Genomic DNA, 21723 nt, shown 5'->3' with positions numbered 1-21723 from the left:
AAGCTCTATAGCCAACTAAATGTAGACAAACTATATTGTACAGCACCGAGCTAATGCAGACAACTAAGGAATATCGAGACCTTTAACCTCCCGATAAACCTCTCCATAAAAAAAAGTTGCAAAGCTCCCTCTATCCCACAATACATGTCGTTTTAGGATCTGCTGCTGCTACCAAGGTTAAGGCTTAAAGACGTAAAAATACCTATAAAAAATCACGGCTGCTGCATGACCGCTGTGCTATTGATGACACATCCATGCACTGGAACACAACGACATTTCCATGGAGGGAGAGCACCGCCAGGAGACGGCCACCGCTCCATTTTCTTGATTTTATTTAGGGGCCGTTCGTTTTATCCGGAACGGAGGCACGGAATAATTCCTAGCTGATTTATTTCTCTAATTTATATAAGTTTTGATCAGCTGGAATAATTCTTGGTTCATTTCTAGACAAACGAACAAGGCCTTACCTAGATGGAAACACGAAGGAACGAACGGATTCACGGATTGACTGTCTAGTAGGCTGGGTAGCGTGAGACCTGTCTTTTGAAGCTATAGCATCGGGACGAACTTAATTATTATATGACAACGGAGGGGGTGTATAAAAATTAAAAGATCGAAAACTTTGGCTTTACAATGCGATCAGCCTCAAGTGGCTGAAATGAACTTGAGCAATTACATATTGTACAACAACAAATTTACATATAATTTGGCTACTAGTCTTGTAAGGTAAAGAATATCCTAGCATGTTGCGATTAGCAAACCTCAACTAGGCCTTCTACGAGCAGTGCTTTGACAGATGGACTCAAGAGCATATGTTAGCATCTCTGTGCAAAACTGGTCGTCTGGTTTCAACCATAGAGCCTGGCCAAAAAAGGACACACATGAGAAAGCCACTGGCCAATAAAGCATTTGATGCTGAATGCAACGGACACAAATGAACAAAAACTTCGTCCCCTTTACCCAACACATCTGGTTAGAGACAATTTTGGGGGTATGGATTGCAGACTTGCAGGCATGTATTAACAAAAAGTCAAAGCACAGAGAACTCCAGGAAAGATGCATCTCACTGAAATAATACGTACTATTTTTGCATAACCAGTACTACGAATTTGCTTAACTAGAATAGACAAATATGAAATGATCAAAAGGGCACACCTTGTGGTAATAATTTATGGCAGCCTCAAAATTATCCTGCATAGCAAAAAGAAGGTATGCGTAAAATTCAGGTTACTGGATATATATGAAGATCAGCAGCCAACCAATCAACGTGGAACATAAAAAAAATCAATTCTATGGTCTACAGTAGTACTCATTTATATGCAAGTTGAACTTCTGTTTAATTGACAGTGCACACATGTCATTTTTCAACAAACTGCCACTACAATTAGAAAGCTTGCACCACGACAGTGATCCATTATTAAGCAGATCTTATTTTTAAGAGACTTAAACAACAGCATCCCTAGTTAACAGATATACCTCAAACATCACTCAGTATAAAATAATTGTCACCGTAACTGAAGAATTGAGATGCATATGACCGTGGGATTGTGGCTAAATCTTTGCCGAATATCAATGGACCTAAAATCTACAAAAACTAAATAATCTTTAACATATACCACAACTTCCAGCCTATATAAATATATTTTTAGTATGATAAAGCAGCATAAGGCTATCTCTAGCAGCTTATTCATCCTCATCCATATTTAAAGTCTAATCTGAGAACAGTGCAGTCGCAGTACAAAGCAGTGTTGTGAGTGGTCATATGGGTGAACTGCTGGACACGGTCTAACAAAAGCAAACATTGTATGAAACAATAAATGAAAGAGGATCAGAGAAAAAAGTACCATAAGATGGTAACTATAAGCAAGACCAGCAAATGCACTCAAACTTTTGGTTGGAAAAGTGAGTGCCTTTTCATAACATGATACTGCTTTCTGATATTCCCTGTTCAAACAATAAATACTTAAACCTTGGACGATAGTTCAACAAGAGTTAATAAAAATAGAAATTAGGGATGAAAGAAGCTCTTCATCTGAGAATATCTTAAGCACAAAAACTATAGTACGCATATACTAGTAAAGTTAAACCGTGACTGGCGGCTTTACATTGAATGACAAGACAAAGAATCCTACAAATTCAAATGGAGTGTGGTGACCCAAAATAAGTGTCATGTGTTCTTGTAAGTTATACAAAACAATGACCAAGAAAACATCTATAGTTCCATACTCGCATAACTTTGATAGATCAATTCAACAAACTAATTTGTCATTTTCATGCATAAAATTAGATTCATTAACTGAGAAGGTTACTGAATCAGCAAAGGCAAGTCTATAGTTGAGTCGGTATTAAATAAAGAAGCTCACAGAAAGAAAGAACTCGGTAAATACTAAACATGGCAATATGGCGTAATTTATCAATTACTTGAGTTTCCGAAGTGCATGCCCAAGATTCACCAATGTTGGTTCCCACATTTCATTCAGAGAGGATGAAGTATGGTCCAATGTTAACTCAAACAACTGAACTGCTTTTCGGTACCTAAATGTTGAACAAACAACTCTATCAAGTGTTTGCAGAGCAAACAAACGTTAAATATGAATTTAGCAGTGGATATTGATCAAATTGATATTCTATCCAACAAACTATCACATCTGAATTAATGGAATGTCATAAGGAATTCGGTGCTGAACAGAACAAATTGAGTATCAGATTATCAGTAAGCAAAAAACATATTGTACAAATGCAGACAGCAAACTTGCCCCACCCAGTTGAAGACTTTTTTTGCGGGCATATTTCATGTGGAGCATCTGGCATTGGATCTGCCCTTTTTTGTGGGCATATTTCATGGTTTCCAGAGCTCTGTATGGTGCATTCAGTTTTTTTATTTTCGGATAATAAGATATATGTAAAATGGCACTACTAATTCTAGAGCAACTAGTAGAGCTAAGAATGGTGCTGTTCATGAAAGCAAAGCATCTAGAACCAAAGGTAGAACAAAGGTGTTTCTTACTCCTTCATATTATACGCAACAACCCCCAACTCATTGTAAATAAGTGGATCAGATGGGCAGATGGATTTTGCTTGTGTGAAGAACTACATCACAGAAAACAAAAATAATTTGTATCAACATCAAGTGAGAAAAGAACATTTCTGTAATGCAACAATCTCAGGATGACTGGTTATTAGTAGTGCTACAATCTGTAGTGTTAGAACTGACGTACTAACCAGTTCAAACCAAAAGCTTAAGCTGATGGAAGAAGTTAGTTAATCCACTTATGCACTTCAACACCCCCACTCACGTTCAACCCGAGAGAAACGCGCAAACGTGGAAATAAATGGGTGGAGACACAAAAAAAAGCCTCTACCAGGACTCGAACTCGAGACCCCTAACTTTGATACCATGTTAGAATGAACGCACTAACTAGTTCAAACCAAAAGCTTAAGCTGATGGGAGAAGGTAGCCAATCCACTTATACACTTCAACATGTAGATGCAAGAATACTTAAACAATAGAGTTGTTAGCAAGCAAAACTTGATTGCGGTTTAAGCACAATGAGTCACTAAGTGCTAGTTTGGGAGCCATAAAACCGGAGGGGGTTGGAGGGGCTAGATTTCCCTTCTTATTCAATTTTGAATAAGATGGGAAATTTAGCCCCTCCAATTCCCTCCGGTTTTCTCGCTCTCAAACTAGTCCTGATAGTTAAACAACATGGGAAACCAGCTCAGATTTGGCTCATTTGGATCAAAAGCCAAGCTCCAGCCAAATTTCAGACAAACCAAAGTGCTGAACTAGAGCATGTTTGTGTATCACGATTCACAAGCGCCTTCTACAGTGTGTTTGAAATATTCTCAGGTGTGGAAGTTTACCAATGACAAATACTAGGTAAGGTGACCACAGGATGCAAGTTAGCATTGCTCTCATTATGAGATACAATAAACAGAACCTCACCTGGAAGGAGATCAACAAATACCAAAAGAAACATGTTGATTTCTGGATTGCAATTGCCAGGCTGCTCATTTGTAAGATGCATTTGGACAACAACCAATGCCATTTTCAAACATGTCTTTGGCCAAAAACCAGTAGTCCTGAGGTAAATGAGGGGGGTATGGCAAAAAAAAGATAAAAAGTGTGTTTGGTTCGTTGTATAACTTGCCATAGGTTGCCTAACTTTTTCTGCATAAGGTTAAGTTTTTCAATTTGGCCGACTAACCTTAGGCAAGTTGTGGCAGAGTTAGCCTTGAAATAAACAGACCCAAATTGCCTCTAGTCACAGTTCCTCTATCAGAATGAAATTCCACATAAGAAAATCAGAACCAATAAGCAGTCTGTCAATTAATATTACCTGCTCTGCAAGTTTGAAATTGTGCATTCGCACATATTGCATGCCCATGTATAAAGTTGGCAGATGACATCTGAAAATGCATTATTGGAACTAATTAGATGATAGCTTGAGAACAGGTACCACAATGGGACATTTGAAAGAATTTTATACCCCAAATTAGAGAGCAGGCATAAATTCAAAAACTTTACTGTGAAATAGCTACATTAAGAAAGCTCGTCAAACTTTCAGAAAAGAAACACCGAAGGTATCATAGTTAGCATCCCAGAAACATCCAAAGTACACCAGACAATGTTCATGGGCAAAATGTCCAGAACAAAAGATAAATGTGTCAACATTCAGTACAAGTACAAAGTTTTTTTTTCTCTAGCCAAAGTCATGAAAAGTAAGTTGGCATCAACAACCACTTTTTGTCTTCAAAAAATCAAGAAAAATAAAGGAAATGGATTACTCACCCAGGAAATAACCGAGCTGCCGTCCGAAATGCAGCCATTGCTTGGTCACCTTCCTCTTGAGCAGCATAGGCAATGCCTGTACCAATCCAAGCAGGAGGAAACGTCCCATCTAAACCTGTAGCTTTGCTGAAAGAAAACATATTAATGTACTGTAAACCACAGTACCTACCAAGTTTTATCAATTAAAATCATTCCAGTGAAACATAAAAGTTTGCATGGATCAATGATTTCAAGTCGCCTAGTCGCCTGGTCGAACCCTGGAACCGACCAGGCGACTAGTCGCGATTAGGCGACGACTAGGGCGACTAGTCGACCCCTAGTCAGTCCCTGGTCGTCCTACACTAGTAGCTATACTTATATAGGTATATATATAAATATACCTGTATACATTATATAAATTAGAGACTGCAGTAGTGCAGCAGGCTGCAGGGCTCTAGGAGAAGGGGCAGGGACGCAGGGTGCTGTAGCCGTCGCCCGCCGGTGTAGCCGTCGGCAATGAAAGTCCAGGACTGCAGGGGCAGTGCAAGAGAGGAGAGGAGACGTGCAGAGAGCCAGAGACTGTTGGTGGGTAGGTTAGAATAGGAGAGGAGAGGAGACGTGCAGTGACTGTAGATGGGCTAAAAAAGGCCCAATAACTAAACCCTAGCCGGGACGACCAGGACACATAAGTCGGACGACCAGGACGACTAGGTTGTCTGGTCGAGTCGTCCAGCAAATCGTGTACTAATTACCGACCAGCCCGACTAATCGCGATTAGTCGGACGACTTGAAATCATTGGCATGGATAATAAAATTCAAGTGCAACCTTATTTAGTGCTTACTCATCCTTTATGCCAGAAGTAGATGTCTTAGAACAGGGTTCAGCATATTATTCAAACTGATTAGAGTTAGTTGATGCATAACTTTGGGATAGAATGTTGGTTGTTTTTGTTCACTTGTTTGAAACTACAGTTCTGCATATTGATGCATGGGCTTTCCCGCAGGTTCAAGGGGAAATAGTACTTCATCCAACTTATAAATTGTGCCTTGCATTTTGTTTACATTTTGAATGGGGAGATAGTATCAACAACAACAACAAATTCTTTTAGTTCCATGCAAGTTAGGGTAGGCTAGAGTTAAAAACCTAATAGAAACCTACAAATCAAGATTCATGCACATGGATAGCTGTTTTATATGCACTCTTATTCAAGGCTAAATCTGAGTATATTCCATCTTTTAAGTCTCTTTTTACTGCCTCTTTTTTTCTCGAACGTGTAGAAGAACTACACATCATTATATTAAGAAGATTGGAGGGTCCAAAATAGACCAATACAAGAGTAAAAACCACCTTACAGCGGCAAAAAAACAAAAATACAAAAAGGCATCCATAGAAAACAAACTATTAAAGCGACCACCTAAGGCTATAATCCAGGAATAGGGGCCGTTAGGAGGGAGAGACTCTTGGCCCCTGCCATCTCCCACAGCTCTATCTTCTTCAGTTTTCCTAAAGGCTGAATCCACATTTGGGGTGACCTTCTCAAAGACATCCGTTTCCGTGGTTCCAAAGTGTCCAGAACCCCAAGATGATTAGGGAATTAAGCCCCTTTGCCGCAATGCCTTGCACTTGATCAATGCCCATCATCAACCAATCCATGGTGTTCCTTTGATTTGATTGACCTGCCCAAGTAACCTTGTTATGTACGGCCAGGCCTATACTAGGCGCAACAGGGCCTCAGGATAGGGTCCAAGGCCCATAGTTCATACTTATCTAGATAGCTAGCTTTCTTATAAATACTTGTAAGACACCTTGGGATTTTTTAAGCAGAAACGAGATTGTTTCCGGCTTCCTTTAGGGAGTCGGGATCCCTCCAGTTCTAGCCCTAGCCGCCACCTCTAGCCCTAGCAGGCTGCCATGTGGGCTGCGCCGTCAACTATGGCGTCGGCTCGGGATTCCTCTAGATGTCGGACTTCTCCAAGCTCTTCGTCGTCGACTGTGACGCGTCAGGTACGGGGTTCGGTGTCGTCCTTCATTAGGGCGTGGGACCCCTCGCCTACTTCAGCAAGCCGTTTGCAGCCTGCCATCTTAAGTTGGCAGCCTACGAGAGGGAGCTCATCGGCCTCGTGCAGGTCGTCCGTCACTGGCGCTCGTACTTGTGGGGGCGTCATTTTTCTGTTCGCACTGAGCATTACAGACTGAAATTCGTGCTTGATCAGCGCCTGTCAGGCTGCCATGTGGGCTACGCCGTCAACTATGGCGCCGGCTCGGGATTCCTCTAGATGTCGGACTTCTCCAAGCTCTTCGTCGTCGACTGTGACGCGTCAGGTGCGGGGTTCGGTGCCGTCCTTCATTAGGGCATGGGACCCCTCGCCTACTTCAGCAAGCCGTTTGCAGCCTGCCATCTTAAGCTGGCAACCTACGAGAGGGAGCTCATCGGCCTCGTGCAGGTCGTCCGTCACTGGCGCCCGTACTTGTGGGGGCGTCATTTTTCTGTTCGCACTGACCATTACAGCCTGAAATTCGTGCTTGATCAGCGCATGTCTACAGTTCCTCAGCATCAGTGGATCAGCAAGCTTTTTGGCTTCGACTTCTCGGTGGAGTACAGGCCGGGGCGCCTGAACATCGTAGTGGATGCCATGTCCCGCCGCGACACTGAGGGCGCCGTGGAAGATGCGACCATTGCGGCCCGGCCCATCTCTAGTCCTACGTTCACCCTGTTGGACGACATCAGGAGGGCGACGGCAGCTGCGCCCGACGGGCAGCACCTCCAGCAGATACAGGAGGGCCAGCTGGCTACTCCGTGGCGCTTCGTCAACGGACTGCTCCTGCATGGGTCACGCGTCTTCGTGCCGGGATATGACGACCTGCGCCACCAGGTGCTGACATTGGCGCACTCAGCAGGGCATGAGGGCGTCCATAAGACCCTCCACCGGATGCGGGCAGACTTCTACATTCCCCGCGATCGCGCGCTCGTGCAGGATTGGGTGCGAACGTGCACCACGTGCCAGCAGAACAAGACGTTGGCACAGCAACCGAGGGGTCTCCCGCAGCCCCTTGAGGTGTCGTCCCAGGTGTGGGCCGACATCTCCATAGACTTCATCGAGGGGCTGCCCAAGGTGGCGGGCAAGTCTGTCATCCTCACGATAGTGGACCGCTTCTCCAAATACGCCCACTTCATCGCCCTCGGCCACCCCTACACCGCGTCTTCAGTCGCACGGGCGTTCTTCGACGGCATCGTACGCCTACACGGGTTCCCGCTGTCCATTGTCAGTGACCGGGACCCCGTCTTCACCAGGCACATATGGCGGGATCTCTTCAAGATGGCGGGGGTAACACTAAAAATGAGCACTGCCTTCCACCCGCAAACGGATGGGCAGTCGGAGGTGGTCAACAAGATTATTGCGATGTACCTTCGGTGTGTCACCGGCGACCGGCCACGGGCCTGGGTGGACTGGTTGTCATGGGCGGAGTATTGTTATAATACCTCCTACCACACAGCCCTACACGCCACTCCATTCGAGGTGGTCTACGGCCGGCCCCCACCGCCTATGTTGGCCTACACACCAGGGACGGCGCGTATCGAGGCCACCGACGCCATGCTCCGTTCCAGAGATGTTGCCTGAGGTACGCCAGCGTCTCATGCAGGCCCAACAGCTCGCCAAGAAGTACTACGACGCCGAGCATCGGGAGGTACAGTTTCAGGTGGGTGACTAGGTGTGGCTGCGCCTGCTGCATCGCACTACTCAATCCCTCCACTCAGGCACGAAAGGGAAGTTGGGACCTCGCTACGCCGGGCCTTTTCGTGTCCAAGAACGGATTGGTTCGGTAGCCTACTGCCTACAGCTGCCGGAGAGTGCCCGCATCCATGATGTCTTCCACGTCAGCTTGCTGAAGCAGCAACGGGGGGACCCTCCTGCAGCTCCGGGGACGCCGGTGCCCGTGATGGATGGTCGGCTACTTCCTGTGCCGGCCAAGGTGCTTCGCGCCCAGCCTCGGCGCGGCACATGGCAGGTCCTCGTTCAGTGGCACGGATTTCCTGAAGATGACGCAACTTGGGAGAACCTCGACGACTTATGTGTTGCCTACCCCAACCTACAGCTCGAGGACGAGCTGTTTGAGAAGGCAGGGAGAGATGTTATTACGGCCAGGCCTATACTAGGCGCAACAGGGCCTCAGGATAGGGCCCAAGGCCCATAGTTCATACTTATCTAGATAGCTAGCTTTCTTATAAATACTTATCTAGATAGCTAGCTTTCTTATAAATACTTGTCAGGCCCATAGTCTAGATTCCTCCAGTTCTAGCCCTAGCCGCCACCTCTAGTCCTAGCCGGCCGCCCCTGTGGGCTGCGCCGTCAACTACGGCGTCGGCTCGGCGTTCGTCGCGCTTGAAGCCTCGACCCCCAATCTCCCACCGTTATAACCTACAATCAGCAAGGCTAGAGGATTTGGTACATAACAAACCTAAACAAGAATTGTCTTGCAAAGACACATCCAACCATTAAATGTCAATGTTTTCAGGTTATTAATCACAAAGAGGGCAACGATCAGGGTGTTGAAGCCCCCGCTTTTGCAGCCAATCTGTTGTCCAGCATCTTCTAAGAGCCACAAGAAAAAAAAATCATTTCGGAGGAACCCAAGACTGTCAAATTCTCTCACAAGGCTCAAACTATGTTAATCCCATAAACAAGCTCTCATATGTTGCCTTGGCTGAGTATTTACCATTGTTCACCAACCTGAAAATGTGATTATCTTCTATCTTCGGCTGCAGCTCCACCAATCATAAAGCATCCCAAAGAGTAAGGAACTCGGCGATGACTCCAACAGTTAGAACACCTCGGATATCAGAAATCCATCTCTTGTCCACAAGAGCCTCTTGCAAGTTCCTATCATTGGCAATGCGTCTTTGGACAGCCTCAACCAACCTAGGTGCCAAATCCTTAATACATATGCCATGCAACCATAGGTCCTTCCAAAACAAGGTTGAAGTGCCATTGCCAATTTATGTCACAATAGCTATAGAAAAGAAGGTATTGACTTTATCATAGAACTGCAATGGAAGGGAAGACAAAGGTCTCACAGGGTCAGTCTTGGCTAACCACAGCCATCTCATCTAAAGGATCCATCCAAGCTCCTTTAGACTAAAAATACCTAGCCCTCTAAACTCTAGAGGCCGACAAACTCTCCCCAAGCCACCAAACAATGACCCCCTTTAACATCTTTTCTTCCACGCCAAAGAAAGCCATTTCTAATTTTATCAATAGCCTTTAGGGCCCAAGCGAGCAACTCCACAGCCACTGCAAGATAAATAATCATTCCTGTTAGAACAAACTGCACTTGGACCTTGCACCCATCCTAGAAGTTGATCTGCAATCTTGTCAATGATTGGTTGTACTTGGCTCTTTAAAAGCTTTTTTTAGGGATAAAGCAGACAACTCACAAGGAAATTGTTTTTTCAAAACTGCAATATCTTGCTCATCACACCGAATAGGATAAACATTGTTGTTCTGAACATTCTTTTTTAGACCTGAGGCTTCCCCGAAAAAGTGTAGGATGTTGAGAACCATCTGAATATCACTCTCCCTTGGTTGCAAGAAAAGAACCATGTCGTCTGCATACAAAGAAATCCTATGTTGTAAGGGTCTCAAAGAAAGAGGTTGCAAAAGCCCTTCCTCTTCAGCTTTAGTGACCATGGCCCCAAGATCATACATAACTAGAACAAAGAACATTGGAGACAAGGGATCACCCTGCCTCAAACCCCTTTTGAGGTGAATGGTCTTTCTTGGGATCCCATTCAAGAGCACTTGTGTGGAGATGAAGCTAGCAATCCACTAATAATATCTCTCCAAATTTGACCAAAGCCATATCAACTTTAGTCTTCGCTTACTCTTCCTATTGCTACCGCACTTTAGAATCCCACTACATACTAGTGCCTCTAGAGGTCTTCACTAGACATGTCCAAACCATTTAAACTGGTATTGGACAAGCTTTACTTTAATTGGTGCTATCACTAGCCAATCGTGTATATAATTGTTTCTGACTCGACCCATTCTTGTATGGCCGTAAATCCAACGCAATATACGCATTTCCACAACGCTTATCTGTTGAATATGTTGTCCTTTTAACTTCTATGGTACCCTCTTGTCACAGGATGTCAAATGCATGTCGCCACTTCATCCACCCTACTTTGATTTTATGGCAAACATCTCCATCAAGATCCCCGTCTCTCTTTAGCACTGATCCTAAATACCAAAAGTTATCCTTCCTAAGATGTGAAAGGGCCTCTAACTGAGTTGGTTAGTGGTCACAGTAGCACTCCTCAGTGTAAGATGTAGTACTTGATGTATTGCATAGGAGATGGGGTACAATATATAGACTCACATGACCCTAACCCTAATGGGCCATCAGCCCAACAGTGGTGCCGGCCCACACACACACAGTCTAACATCCCCCGCAGTCGCAACGGGGGCACCACACACGTTGAGACTGGTGTAGAAGCCGAAGGGTTGAAATCCCCCCGAAGTCGCAGTGTCGTGAGGGTGCGAATGTTGAGGCTGGAGTAGAGACCGGTGTATGCTCCAAGAAGACGATAGCCCCTAGATGCCGAGGTAGCCGAAGTCGAGGTGGCCGCGGTCGGGAGACACGCAGCAGAAGCCTGTTCTTCGGGAGGGGTCGATGTTCGAGTGTCAACGATCGGCGAGGGCAACACAACAAAAGAGCACCAGCAGGCCGACCTTCTTGCTTCTTCGGTCGTCAGGACGTCGAGGAGCCCCGCCAGGGAGGCCAACGGCAGCGCACGCGTTTGCGCCGGTCATGGTGGCCGCGCTCGCAGCAAAATATAAGGGGTAACGGCGGATACGGCCGGGAAGGCCACGGGAGTTCACTCAAGTTATCACATGCTTACTACTGCTAAATAACATCCTTTTCACCATAGCATGGCATCAAAATCAATAAATGCATAATTTCTTCGGAAGCAAGGTCACACATTACTTTGAAGTCAGTGTTTTCACGGCATGTAACTACATGTCGTCCAAGCTGTGTGTTGGCTCAAAGAAAGGTAGTGCTACAAGTTCAACAAAAAAATTTAATAGTAGTTATCGTGACAGCATAGCAAGTAGTGCCATAGTTTGCGCACTAAGAACATTTTTTCCAACAGAATAAAATGGTAGAATAATGAAGCTACAGATGAAAATGATAATGTGATGAATTTTGACATTTAAACGGGACAAGATGATCACCCGAAGTATCTTCGCGCTTGATCATACTTCTTAATACAGTAGTAATAGCAACCGACAGCAAACCATGAAAGAGCTCTGCAAATAAAACAAGTAGAACTTAAATATATGCAATGATCATGAATTCATGATTGACCACAAACTATCAAGGACAAAAAAAAACTTCTTCCTGGTTCATGCAATGAAAGGTTGCATGTGGTGCACAGTTTAACCAAGTCTTACTATATCTCGAATTATTGGCAGGCAAATGAAGTGTGAATCAATAAATCAGGGCATCTAGCAGTAATAGTCTTTTTATATAATCAAATAAACTTTCAGTCAGAGGGGATACACCCAACTTTTGTTGAAAATTAAGTCAGGATAATGATCATATTGTATCATGGAATGAAAATCACGAAATAATTAATCAACCAATGATTAAGATCCATACTCACTTTTCAGGATAATCCTTCACTAAGTTGCATGCTAAAAGATAAAGATCATTGGAATGACCAAGCTCCATTGCAGTTGCCAAATGAACTAATGTGCACTTTAGATGGAAAGGGTCTCTCTCAAGTAACCTGAGAAAAAATTACAACATATGTGATAAACATTTGCAAGTAAAAGGAAAGTGAAATAATATTTAATTCTACCAACTTACGAGGATGTGAGTTTAAAACACTTTTGGTACTCTCCACTCTGGTGGTAGTATTCAGCTTTGCAAACCAAAACATCAATGTTGTTTTTCATTGTTTCACCAGAACTCGAGGACAAAATATTGCAGGCCTCTTCTTCAAGTTTCTTGAATTTTGCTTCAACTAAATATTCTTTTTCATGCTAAAGGTAGAAGAGAAACCATGAGCAAAAAGGAAGCAAGTACGATTATACTTCCATCATTTGCATGTGTCAAACTTCAGATATTAATTCAAGTACCTTCGTGATCAAACACGAGTAGAATGATGATAGCCACCCATCTTCTTCCCCAAATTGCAGAGAGGATAATAACTCAGATTCTGAAAAAATACCGTTGTGCCATCTTAGTGTTACACCTCAGGTGAGCAAAGGAGATTAACCCAACACACACTCCTTAACCAATTATCACATGTGAATTACCTAGGGCAAAAGACACCACACTTAAGGAACAAGGCTCTAATTAGGTACTAACCAACCTAAAGGGCTTAGCTTGACCATCTCATAATAATCAAAGGGAGGGGATTAACCAAAACCCTAAGTTTACCCCTTAAGAGCATAGAGAGCACTATAAACAAGCGACTAAGAAAACTAAGTCTCCTCATCACAAAGTAGACAATTAACAAAAGTTGTAGCTAACTAAGTACCCAACAAAAGTTGTTAAGGGTTAAGCCCCAAAAAGGCTTAACAAAACCTCAAATCATGTCAAATATGTGGAAGAAGAGAGGGAAAAAACAAAATTTTCTTTAACCCAAAATCAGCCCTACAATCAAGACCACACAAGCAATGTTTTCAAGTCGGACGATTTGCTAGTCGTTCTGACTGACCGACTAGGGCGATTAATCACGATTAGTCGGACGACTTGGGCGATTAATCGCGATTGGTCCAAACCGACATGGACGATTAATCGCGATTAATCGGACGACTTGAAAACAGTGCACACAAGTGTGTCAAATTACCCTAAGTATACCCTGGAAAAGTTTGAACCCGAGGCACCACCGTTTGACATGACAAAACAGTGATTTGCTCTCGAATTCGAGCGGTAAGACAAACCAAACTTGGGGATTAGACAACTCCTTAACCCTGCCACAAAACGCTTGGCTACTGCAAAAGATAGATAGAGTAGAGAACCAGGAAGAAATCTTACACAAGGATTTTGCCCAAATACGCTCGGATTTGCGACCTATGGGCGCTTGAACCAGAGGCGACGGCAGGGGGGCACAGGGGGGCAATGTCCCCCCTAATGCTCCCCTAATTCTATAGGGGCTGTTAATTTCTTTAGCTAATTCTCATGTAAATAATGCAAAAAATGCTTCTAACAGCCCCCCACGTAATCTAATTTGGTCCCCCTAATCTTAGATTCTAGCTTCGCCCCTGGCTTGAACACAGGCAGAAGCAAAGTTCCACGTGTTCGCCAACTGACGGCACGCCAACGCGCGAACTGGGCAAGCCTTGAGTGCGCCCCACGCGCTGGTCGGCAACCGTCATGTCACGCCCGCGGCTATTTAAGGGGGGCACTGGGTTAGCTCTCGGCTCCCTCATCCATGCCGCACACTGCCGCCCCAGTTTCCTCTCGCCGGAGCTCACACCGCCCTCCACCATCGCCGCCGAGCCACGGCATCCGTGGTCGGGCCCATCCAACCACTCCCCCGCCCGCCTAAGCTCGCTACGAGTTCCCCCACACCTTCCCGAAGCTCGTAGACTCGCTCACTCGAGCTCTACCGCACCAGAGAAGGCCCAACACCGCACGTCGCTCACCATCCGTCGTCGAAGCATGAGGATCGGCCAGCCCGAGCCACCATTACCCAATTCGAGCTCGGGGACAGCTTCACCGAGGCCCCGCAAAGCTCCCAGAGCTTTTCCTCGAAGCTCTACCACACCAGGGCCTCGGATTGGAGCTCGCCGATGAACCCCACCCGCCTGGGCCGACCAATTCCGGCCACCTTCGGCCGATCGCCGCCGCCCTCAAGCCCGCTAGACATCCACGACGCTCCCCGACCTCTTCCCCGACTCGCTACCATCGCCGGTAAGGAAAAATTCCTCGCCGGAGAAACGTGTTGCATGTTCCAGGTAAAGTGGAGTGCGGGTTGAGGGAGAGATAAGTCTAGGGGGCAAAACGCAAATAGTATTCAAGGGGTGCGGTTTTAACAGTTTAGATAAAAGAAAGGCTAGGGGTCGTGATGCAAAGTCCTTTTCCTTTAAATCATTTTGTTTTATTTATTTTATTTAGACAGAGAACTTCAAAAAGTCATAACTCGAGTTTTGTAAATCCAAAATTAACCAAACAAATTTTATAGTACTCTGTATGTATCTATATGGCTTCAAACTAAAAATAGGAAACCACCTGGTTTTAGTGATAATTGTAGGACTTTTGATTTAATTAATTAAAATGCTCATTTTAAAATATTAGAGGAGAAAATAGTTATATTGTTGATCTAGGCTTCGAAAATTTTGAGAAGCCATGTAGGATTTGTCACTGTACAAAATTGTAGAACCCTTTGGTCTAAGGCTTTTGGTAGAGTTTATCCACTTAACCATTTGGGCCCTTATCTAAGTAAAAGCAAGAAAAATGATAAATAGATGAAACCAGAGAGCTCACTATTTCTCCTAGACTAAGTGAGTAATGTAAGCCTAGGAAATACAAACAACCCTAGTATAAGAAAGAAAGAAATAGAAACCTTTTATTTTGGCAAAAGAAGGAAAACTTTAGAAAATCATAGGAAATTATCCTTGAAGAAATAAACCCCCAACTTTAGGAATGATTGCTCTTGTGTTAAAAAGAACCTAGAAAAATTTCTAAATCTGTTGTTTGACACTTTTCAAAGGGCAAGTTAGTTGTAGGTGCTTTTCAAGCCTTAAACTTTAGAAAAGCGTAGATAAAAGACCACTAAGTGTCACTCTATGAAATTTGGTATAAGTCTCTAATACTTCACCTAAATACTTGGGAAAATGCCCAATAGGATAGTAGCCACTGTTATATAAGTGTTGTAGTGTTAAGTGCCCTCTCTGCTCAAGAATTTGGTATTTTTGTTTAGAGCAAACTCTAATTAATCTTGACCCCAAATTTCAGTGACAGTCTCTAATAATTAGTAGAAATCTACTGTAATTTTTGTAGAATTTTTAGAAATTTCTTAATCATGGTTGTAGTTCAACTCACCCTTTAAGCCTTGGTTAAAAAGAAAAGGAGAATTAAGGATAATCCAAGGTTAAGTAATGGACACCTACCAAACCTAATTAGGCATGTACTAAACCTCTGTCAGGACTGTCAGGGCCCAAGGGGGTTGCAGCAAGGAGCACAGGTCAAAGGATAAGAAGATTAGTTGAGATTATCTAGGAAGGTTATCAGTTAGTAGTTTGTTGAGAGTTTTAAGAGATTTAAGGAGATAAAGATCTCTAGCTAGATAGGGGCAGTCAGTCGGCCTATTTATGTAATCAATAGATGAGAAATAAAGTAGGCAAGAATTAGAAGGGAGAAACTCTCCTCTTGCTCGGTCGTGGGCAGAGGCCCCCGATCGGCGTTCCTGCCCATCGATCCCCCTCTCCAATCCCCTCTACGCATCTAATGTTCATTGGCGGGTACTGTTCACGTGCCACCTCCACTAGCAGCTCCAATCCCTCACCAATCTAGCAACCATAACAACCTCTCCAAGGAAGAGTTTACTAAGTCCTAAACCACTTCACCAAGTCAAACCTTAGGTTAAGCCTTATATAAGTATTACCTCTTATAAAACTTACACTTATAGTGCAAACCCCAACGTAATGCTAAGTAACTAAATCTCAATCTAAATCATGCATCATCATTAAGCACATTAGCCTATCATAGTGTATATCTATATATATCCCCTGCATTGCATTCGATAGATTGCAACCTCGTTGACGGAGAGTGTGTGCTAATACCGGAGCAAGAAGTTGAGCCAAAAGGAGTTCAAGAACCTACTCCCGAGCCAGTTGTCGAGGATATCCCAGCAACACCAACACCTGAAGGCAAGCCCCGGTTCTATGCATAACCTGTTATATGCTATTTTACTGCAATATTATTTGTAGGCTTGTATTGTGCATTTAAGTGTAGGATTTGTTTGAAGCCCTAGACGCATGAACTTAGGTTACTTTTTTAGATAAATACTATTATGCTAGGTCAAGTAGCTACTATGCTAATTAAGGATTCGGGTATTAGTCAAGTGATTTTTCTAGCACTCACACAAGACCAGGAGTTAATTGTACTCATTTTGATAACAGGATTGTGATTGTTTGTGGACACGGATCCCTGGGATGCCCGGTCTATGGAACGGAATTGGAATAAGGATTAATGTGTGGATACTTGTGTCAAGCGTTTGAAAGTACTAAGCACATGCTAAGAAATATGGTAAATCGGTAAGCCTAGAATCTGAGTGAACCTGCTCGCGGTCATACTCCCCACTTACTCTGAAATGTGGTTTCCCATGCCGGTAATGGTGGGTACAAGTGCGGTCACTGCACAGCTGGGTTCGAGGTAGTGGAGCATTGTACCCTAGGAAAGTGGGTCTGATTCGTTGACGGGGAATCGATGAGGACGGTTGATGTATGTGGGGACCGAGTGCCCCTACATGTCGTGTGATTAGGTTACCTTGCAAGGTTAAAACTCGATTTAAACCGCCTGCTTGTCGCAGCTAATGAGACTGTTTGATCCATTATACTGCATTGAGTAATAAGTAGTAATGAGGTTGCTTGCAAAAAGATGTTGATTGACTAAATGGGTGATACCATGTATGGATAGCTAGGTGCTCATCTAGTTTAAAGTATTATTCTAGAACCTGGAAAGCTAAAATTTGACTTAGACTCAACTAGTGCTTTTGGCAAACCAAACCCCTCAACCAAACAGTTTCATGGTCTAGAAGTAGAGGAGTAGACTACTCATATCGGGTGAGTCTACCTGAGTATTAGTATACTCAACCTTACTTGTGGCACAAATTTTCAGGTATCTTGCAAGATATGGTTGACAGTGTGACTTGGCCATCCACCCTGCCACCGGGTTAGACGGTTGAGTGGGATGTTGTCTCTGCAGGAGAGGACCAGGAGGAGTAGTGGGCCAGGCCTCACCCTACTCTCCAGTTATCTGCGTTAATTTATTCCGCTGCACTAAAAACTATGTTCCCCTACTTTTGAACTCCGATATTGTAATAACACTTAAGTACTCCTTTAAATTTGTGGTATTATAGTTTATTGTATTTATCTGTGACTCACCTTCGAGTGAGCAAGTGGTATTCGATCTGGTTTGAGTGGTTGTGTCGGACTAGATCCTACAGACTGACAGTTTATTCTGATTTAAGTTTGTTGCTGCCTCTAAGGCGGGACTTGGGCACTTAAGCTGGAATAATCTAGACGATTCCGCCTCACTTAGTCTCTATAATGCTCCAAACTACATGAGATTCCAAGTAAAACATGTCCTACAAATTATTTCAATGAAGAAAATAGAACTTGTGGTATTTTACAGAAATACTCACAACAGATACATTTTGCAGATGTGCAATCATATTAATCAATCCTATCAAACTGGTAGTAGAATGTCTAGCCATTTCTAATTATAAATTATCTGCTTAAAACATGATTGAAATGGATAGGTTAGCCAACCACTATATGACTGGTAGATCATATTGGGAATGAATGTGGTTCTAACTTCTATCTTTAAAAGTGACGCAACACTTAAAACTCATTCAAGATAAAAGAAAGACTCAAGACAAGCCAAAGCCCAACTTTAATATTACCTTCCTCACATGTCAACATATAATTATCAACAAGACGTTCGAGAGCCTGGAACATATATAAATGGATTACATTTAGGAGCCTACAAAGTTAGAACATCATATACCATTATATCAACATGATTACATGAGATGGTCAAAAGGATTGTGGTTGCCAAAATATCCAATAAACGATGGTTTTTTATACAATGCTACAGTTCAGTTTTCATAATTTGTGGAAACAACAGTAGTAAACAACGTGTAACATATTGTTCATTTGACACTACAAGTAATAGCACTACAGTTCTAACTTATAAGACACATGTCCACAATATTCTAGGCCTCAAAGGTTAGGCATATTAAATGGTCAGGTATTTCAGTATCATTTAACTTCAACACAAACAGCATGTGCATCACGAGTGTCATAGTAGATAGACTCAGCATGTCATACAGTTCAGACTACCCAAGTTAGAAATACAAAGATCAAGTAAATAAGAAACACATAAAACAATTTAGATATTGCGTGTAAGGTGTGTGCATTGTACATGTACAGAATTAGATACTCCATCCATCCCAAATTATAAGTCATTCCAACTTTCTTTAAGAGTCAAAACATCTCAAGTTTGACCTAATTTATATAATAAAATAATAACATTTATGGTACCAAATAAGTATTATTAGATTCTCCATTAATTATATATTCATAGTATACCTATTTGATGTCATAAATATTTGTAATCTTATGTATAATTTTGGTCAAATTTGAGATGATTTGACTCTTCAAGAAAATTGTAATGACTTGTAATTTGGAACGGAGGAAATATTAAGATAATAATAACATGGTACTGCATGTTCTTTTTCTCGTAGAAAGAATAGTACTGCCATTGAGTCACTGTTCTTCCCACCTCATAACACAGAGGATCGGCTTTAACAGCTGCCTTGTACCTGAGACCAAGAGGGAAGAAAATCATAAAAGGTCAGGTACAACAGAAGACTAGCAAGAAGCAGCATATCCAAACTTTGAAGTTTGTTTTACTATATAATTCTAAATTAAGGATACAAGCGTGAAGAGATAAAGCAGAGCTAATTCAACTTTAAAGTGCACAAGGAAAAAATATTTTAGCAAAAGTTCATAAAAACTAATTGAATATATTGCTGATAATGGTACTATTTTGAAATACACAATCAATTTTAACCAAAAGAAAAGCAAATTAAGCTATTTAGTTTTACCATTGGCGAGCAAGATCACGGTTGTCCAGTGCTTCATATGCCTTACCACGTAAGAAACATAGAGCTGATTTGATCTGGCAAGCAAGTATTACAGTAGTAAGCAATCATCCAACAACCAGAAAGGAGGAAGGTGTTCAGGGAGGGAAGGAGCATCATCACACATTGATCTCATGATCTTCCGCGTCCTTATCAAAATAAATATCACTGTCATCATCATGATCAAGGACATTTCCATGCTCATCCACTTTTGCATCCCCAAGCATCAACAAACACTGATGCCACTCTTTCAACTCCTCCTAATAAACAAAGAAACAAAATTGTGAAGTTGAAATTGTAGAAGAAGCTCAAAGCTCTCACTAAGTTAACAATCTAGACTAACCTAGAAACGGAAAACTGAAACCTTCAGCCAAAAATCCATATGTGACAAGTGCATTTTATTGAAGTGTATAAGTGGATTGACTACATTTTATCGAGTTCGAATCCTGACAGAGGCTTTATTTATGCATGCACCCATTTATTTCCACGTTTGCGCATTTCTCTCTTGCTGCACGTGAGTGGGGGTGTTGAAGTGTATAACTGGATTGACTACATTCTCCCATCAACTTAAGTTTTTGGGTTGAACTGGTTAGTGCGTCCACTCTAACACATTTATGTAAATCGCATGTCACATCATCTTATATGCCAACATGCTCTTCTCATTGCTTTAAAAACCAGGATTAGGAGAAATACATCAGAAACATGCTGTTCATTCCATGCAGCATTACTATTGACCATTTTCCCTCTAAGAAATCCTGACATTGTTCTAAGTAGCAGGAGACTGGTAAAAAAAGAATACAAAAACACACAATCAATTTGTTTAGTGGCGAACATAAATCAAAGCAGTGTGTGGACATTTAGAAGTTTTCCACACAGGCCCAAAACGAAACTGATGGCACTAGGGGCGCAATGTATCTGAGCAAATGCCCAGCCACACTCAAAAGCATCACCCGAAATAGAATCAAGCGAATCTCAGTATTTTTAACAATCAGTTGAGATGCCCGCGAGGTGTTCGGCCAAAGTACTAGCCCAGAACGCCTGATGAAATGTCGAGAGCTGCCGGTAATCGGCCCGCAATCCAAACAGCGAAGAGCAGAACGCCCCGCACTGAAACGCATGGCGACGTGCACGACGGGATGAAACGGCGGTGAGGGGGGAGGTGCTCAGCAGCCTTACGAGGCACTTGGCGGCGAGGAATCTGAACCGGAGGTCGCGGAGCAGGCGAGAATTGTTGAGGAGGTGGAGCGCGTGACGGAATTGACGGCCGAGGAAGAGTGCCTGCGCGAGCATGTAGACGTCGCCAGGGTCCCCCGTGGCCGCCGCCACCTTGTCGGCGAGGAAGATGGCCGACGTGTAGAGGTGCTTCCCGGCGCTGTCCCGTACCACCCCGCGCAGCCGCTCCAGCGCCTCCTCCCTCATCTCCGACGGCGGATCGGTGGTCTCTCCTATTCTCCTCCGCTTGGAGCTCGGCTCGGCGGCTGCGGCGGCTGCGGAGGATGTGGGCGGGACGCGAGGGAAACCGAAATTTGAGTTCCGCATTCGAATTAGGGTTCAGGATCGTTTCGAAGGAAAAACAAATCGATTCAGCAACGGATTGTGCCATGCCTCGTGTAGTCGTGTGTGTCTGTGTGTGACTGAGTCGCCACAACTAGTGTAGTTGTGAGTTTTTTCGCCAGGAACTCGTATAAAGATAGCCATTGGTACGGTACCGGATACATAAATACTCAATTTATAATTCGTAATTCGTTTGACTTTTTACCAGTTAAAAACGGTTTGCTTTATTTAATTTAAAAAATGAAGAAAAAACAAAATCATACTTATTACTGTCTCCAATAGATAGTGTAAAATACGGTTTGCTTTATTTAATTTTAAAAATGAAGAAAAAAAACAAAATCATACTTATTACCGTCTCTAATAGATAGTGTAAAATAAAGACACAAACTGTAGATGACATTGTTTGCATGGTTTAGTTTAAAATATAGGATGATATAGAAATGAGATAAGGGAACTACTGTAGATATTCTATAGTATATCATACGCTAAAAGTTATCATAGTAAAAGTTAACAATA

The 21723-nt window shown here is 43.1% G+C and overlaps 1 protein-coding gene across 1 annotated transcript; it reads right to left on the bottom strand.

The window, feature by feature from the left end:
* Positions 1 to 582: 582 nt before the first annotated feature.
* LOC100273613 (putative tetratricopeptide repeat domain containing family protein) lies at positions 583 to 21202 on the bottom strand. Its single transcript, NM_001148029.1, has 16 exons — positions 20830 to 21202; positions 19779 to 19913; positions 19618 to 19691; positions 19293 to 19332; positions 18412 to 18457; positions 12914 to 12993; positions 12642 to 12817; positions 12436 to 12561; positions 12005 to 12079; positions 4793 to 4918; positions 4341 to 4410; positions 3008 to 3090; positions 2422 to 2535; positions 1845 to 1944; positions 1156 to 1191; positions 583 to 861 (listed from the first exon to the last, which is right to left on the bottom strand). Exons 1-16 carry the CDS (start codon positions 21190 to 21192, stop codon positions 763 to 765), a joined length of 1743 nt encoding a protein of 580 aa, NP_001141501.1. The 5' UTR covers positions 21193 to 21202; the 3' UTR covers positions 583 to 762.
* Between the last annotated feature and the right edge of the window lie 521 nt (positions 21203 to 21723).

This window comes from Zea mays, chromosome 1, assembly GCF_902167145.1.
Source record: "Zea mays cultivar B73 chromosome 1, Zm-B73-REFERENCE-NAM-5.0, whole genome shotgun sequence".
In the NCBI taxonomy this organism is placed as follows: domain Eukaryota; kingdom Viridiplantae; phylum Streptophyta; class Magnoliopsida; order Poales; family Poaceae; genus Zea; species Zea mays.
The sequence above is the reverse complement of the archived record's forward strand: the minus strand, read 5'-3'. Positions and strand labels throughout refer to the sequence as shown.

Bases quoted from the DNA above. Each gene is read 5' to 3' on its own strand.
- LOC100273613 (NM_001148029.1), bottom strand. From the start codon at position 21,192: ATGCGGAACTCAAATTTCGGTTTCCCTCGCGTCCCGCCCACATCCTCC. The intron at 19,333-19,617 runs GTAAAACTAAAT...TCTTGGTCTCAG, and splicing joins CGTGATCTTGCTCGCCAATG to GTACAAGGCAGCTGTTAAAG. The intron at 4,919-12,004 runs GTGATCATCTTG...GTTTTCTTTCAG, and splicing joins CAAGCGCGAAGATACTTCGG to CAAAGCTACAGGTTTAGATG.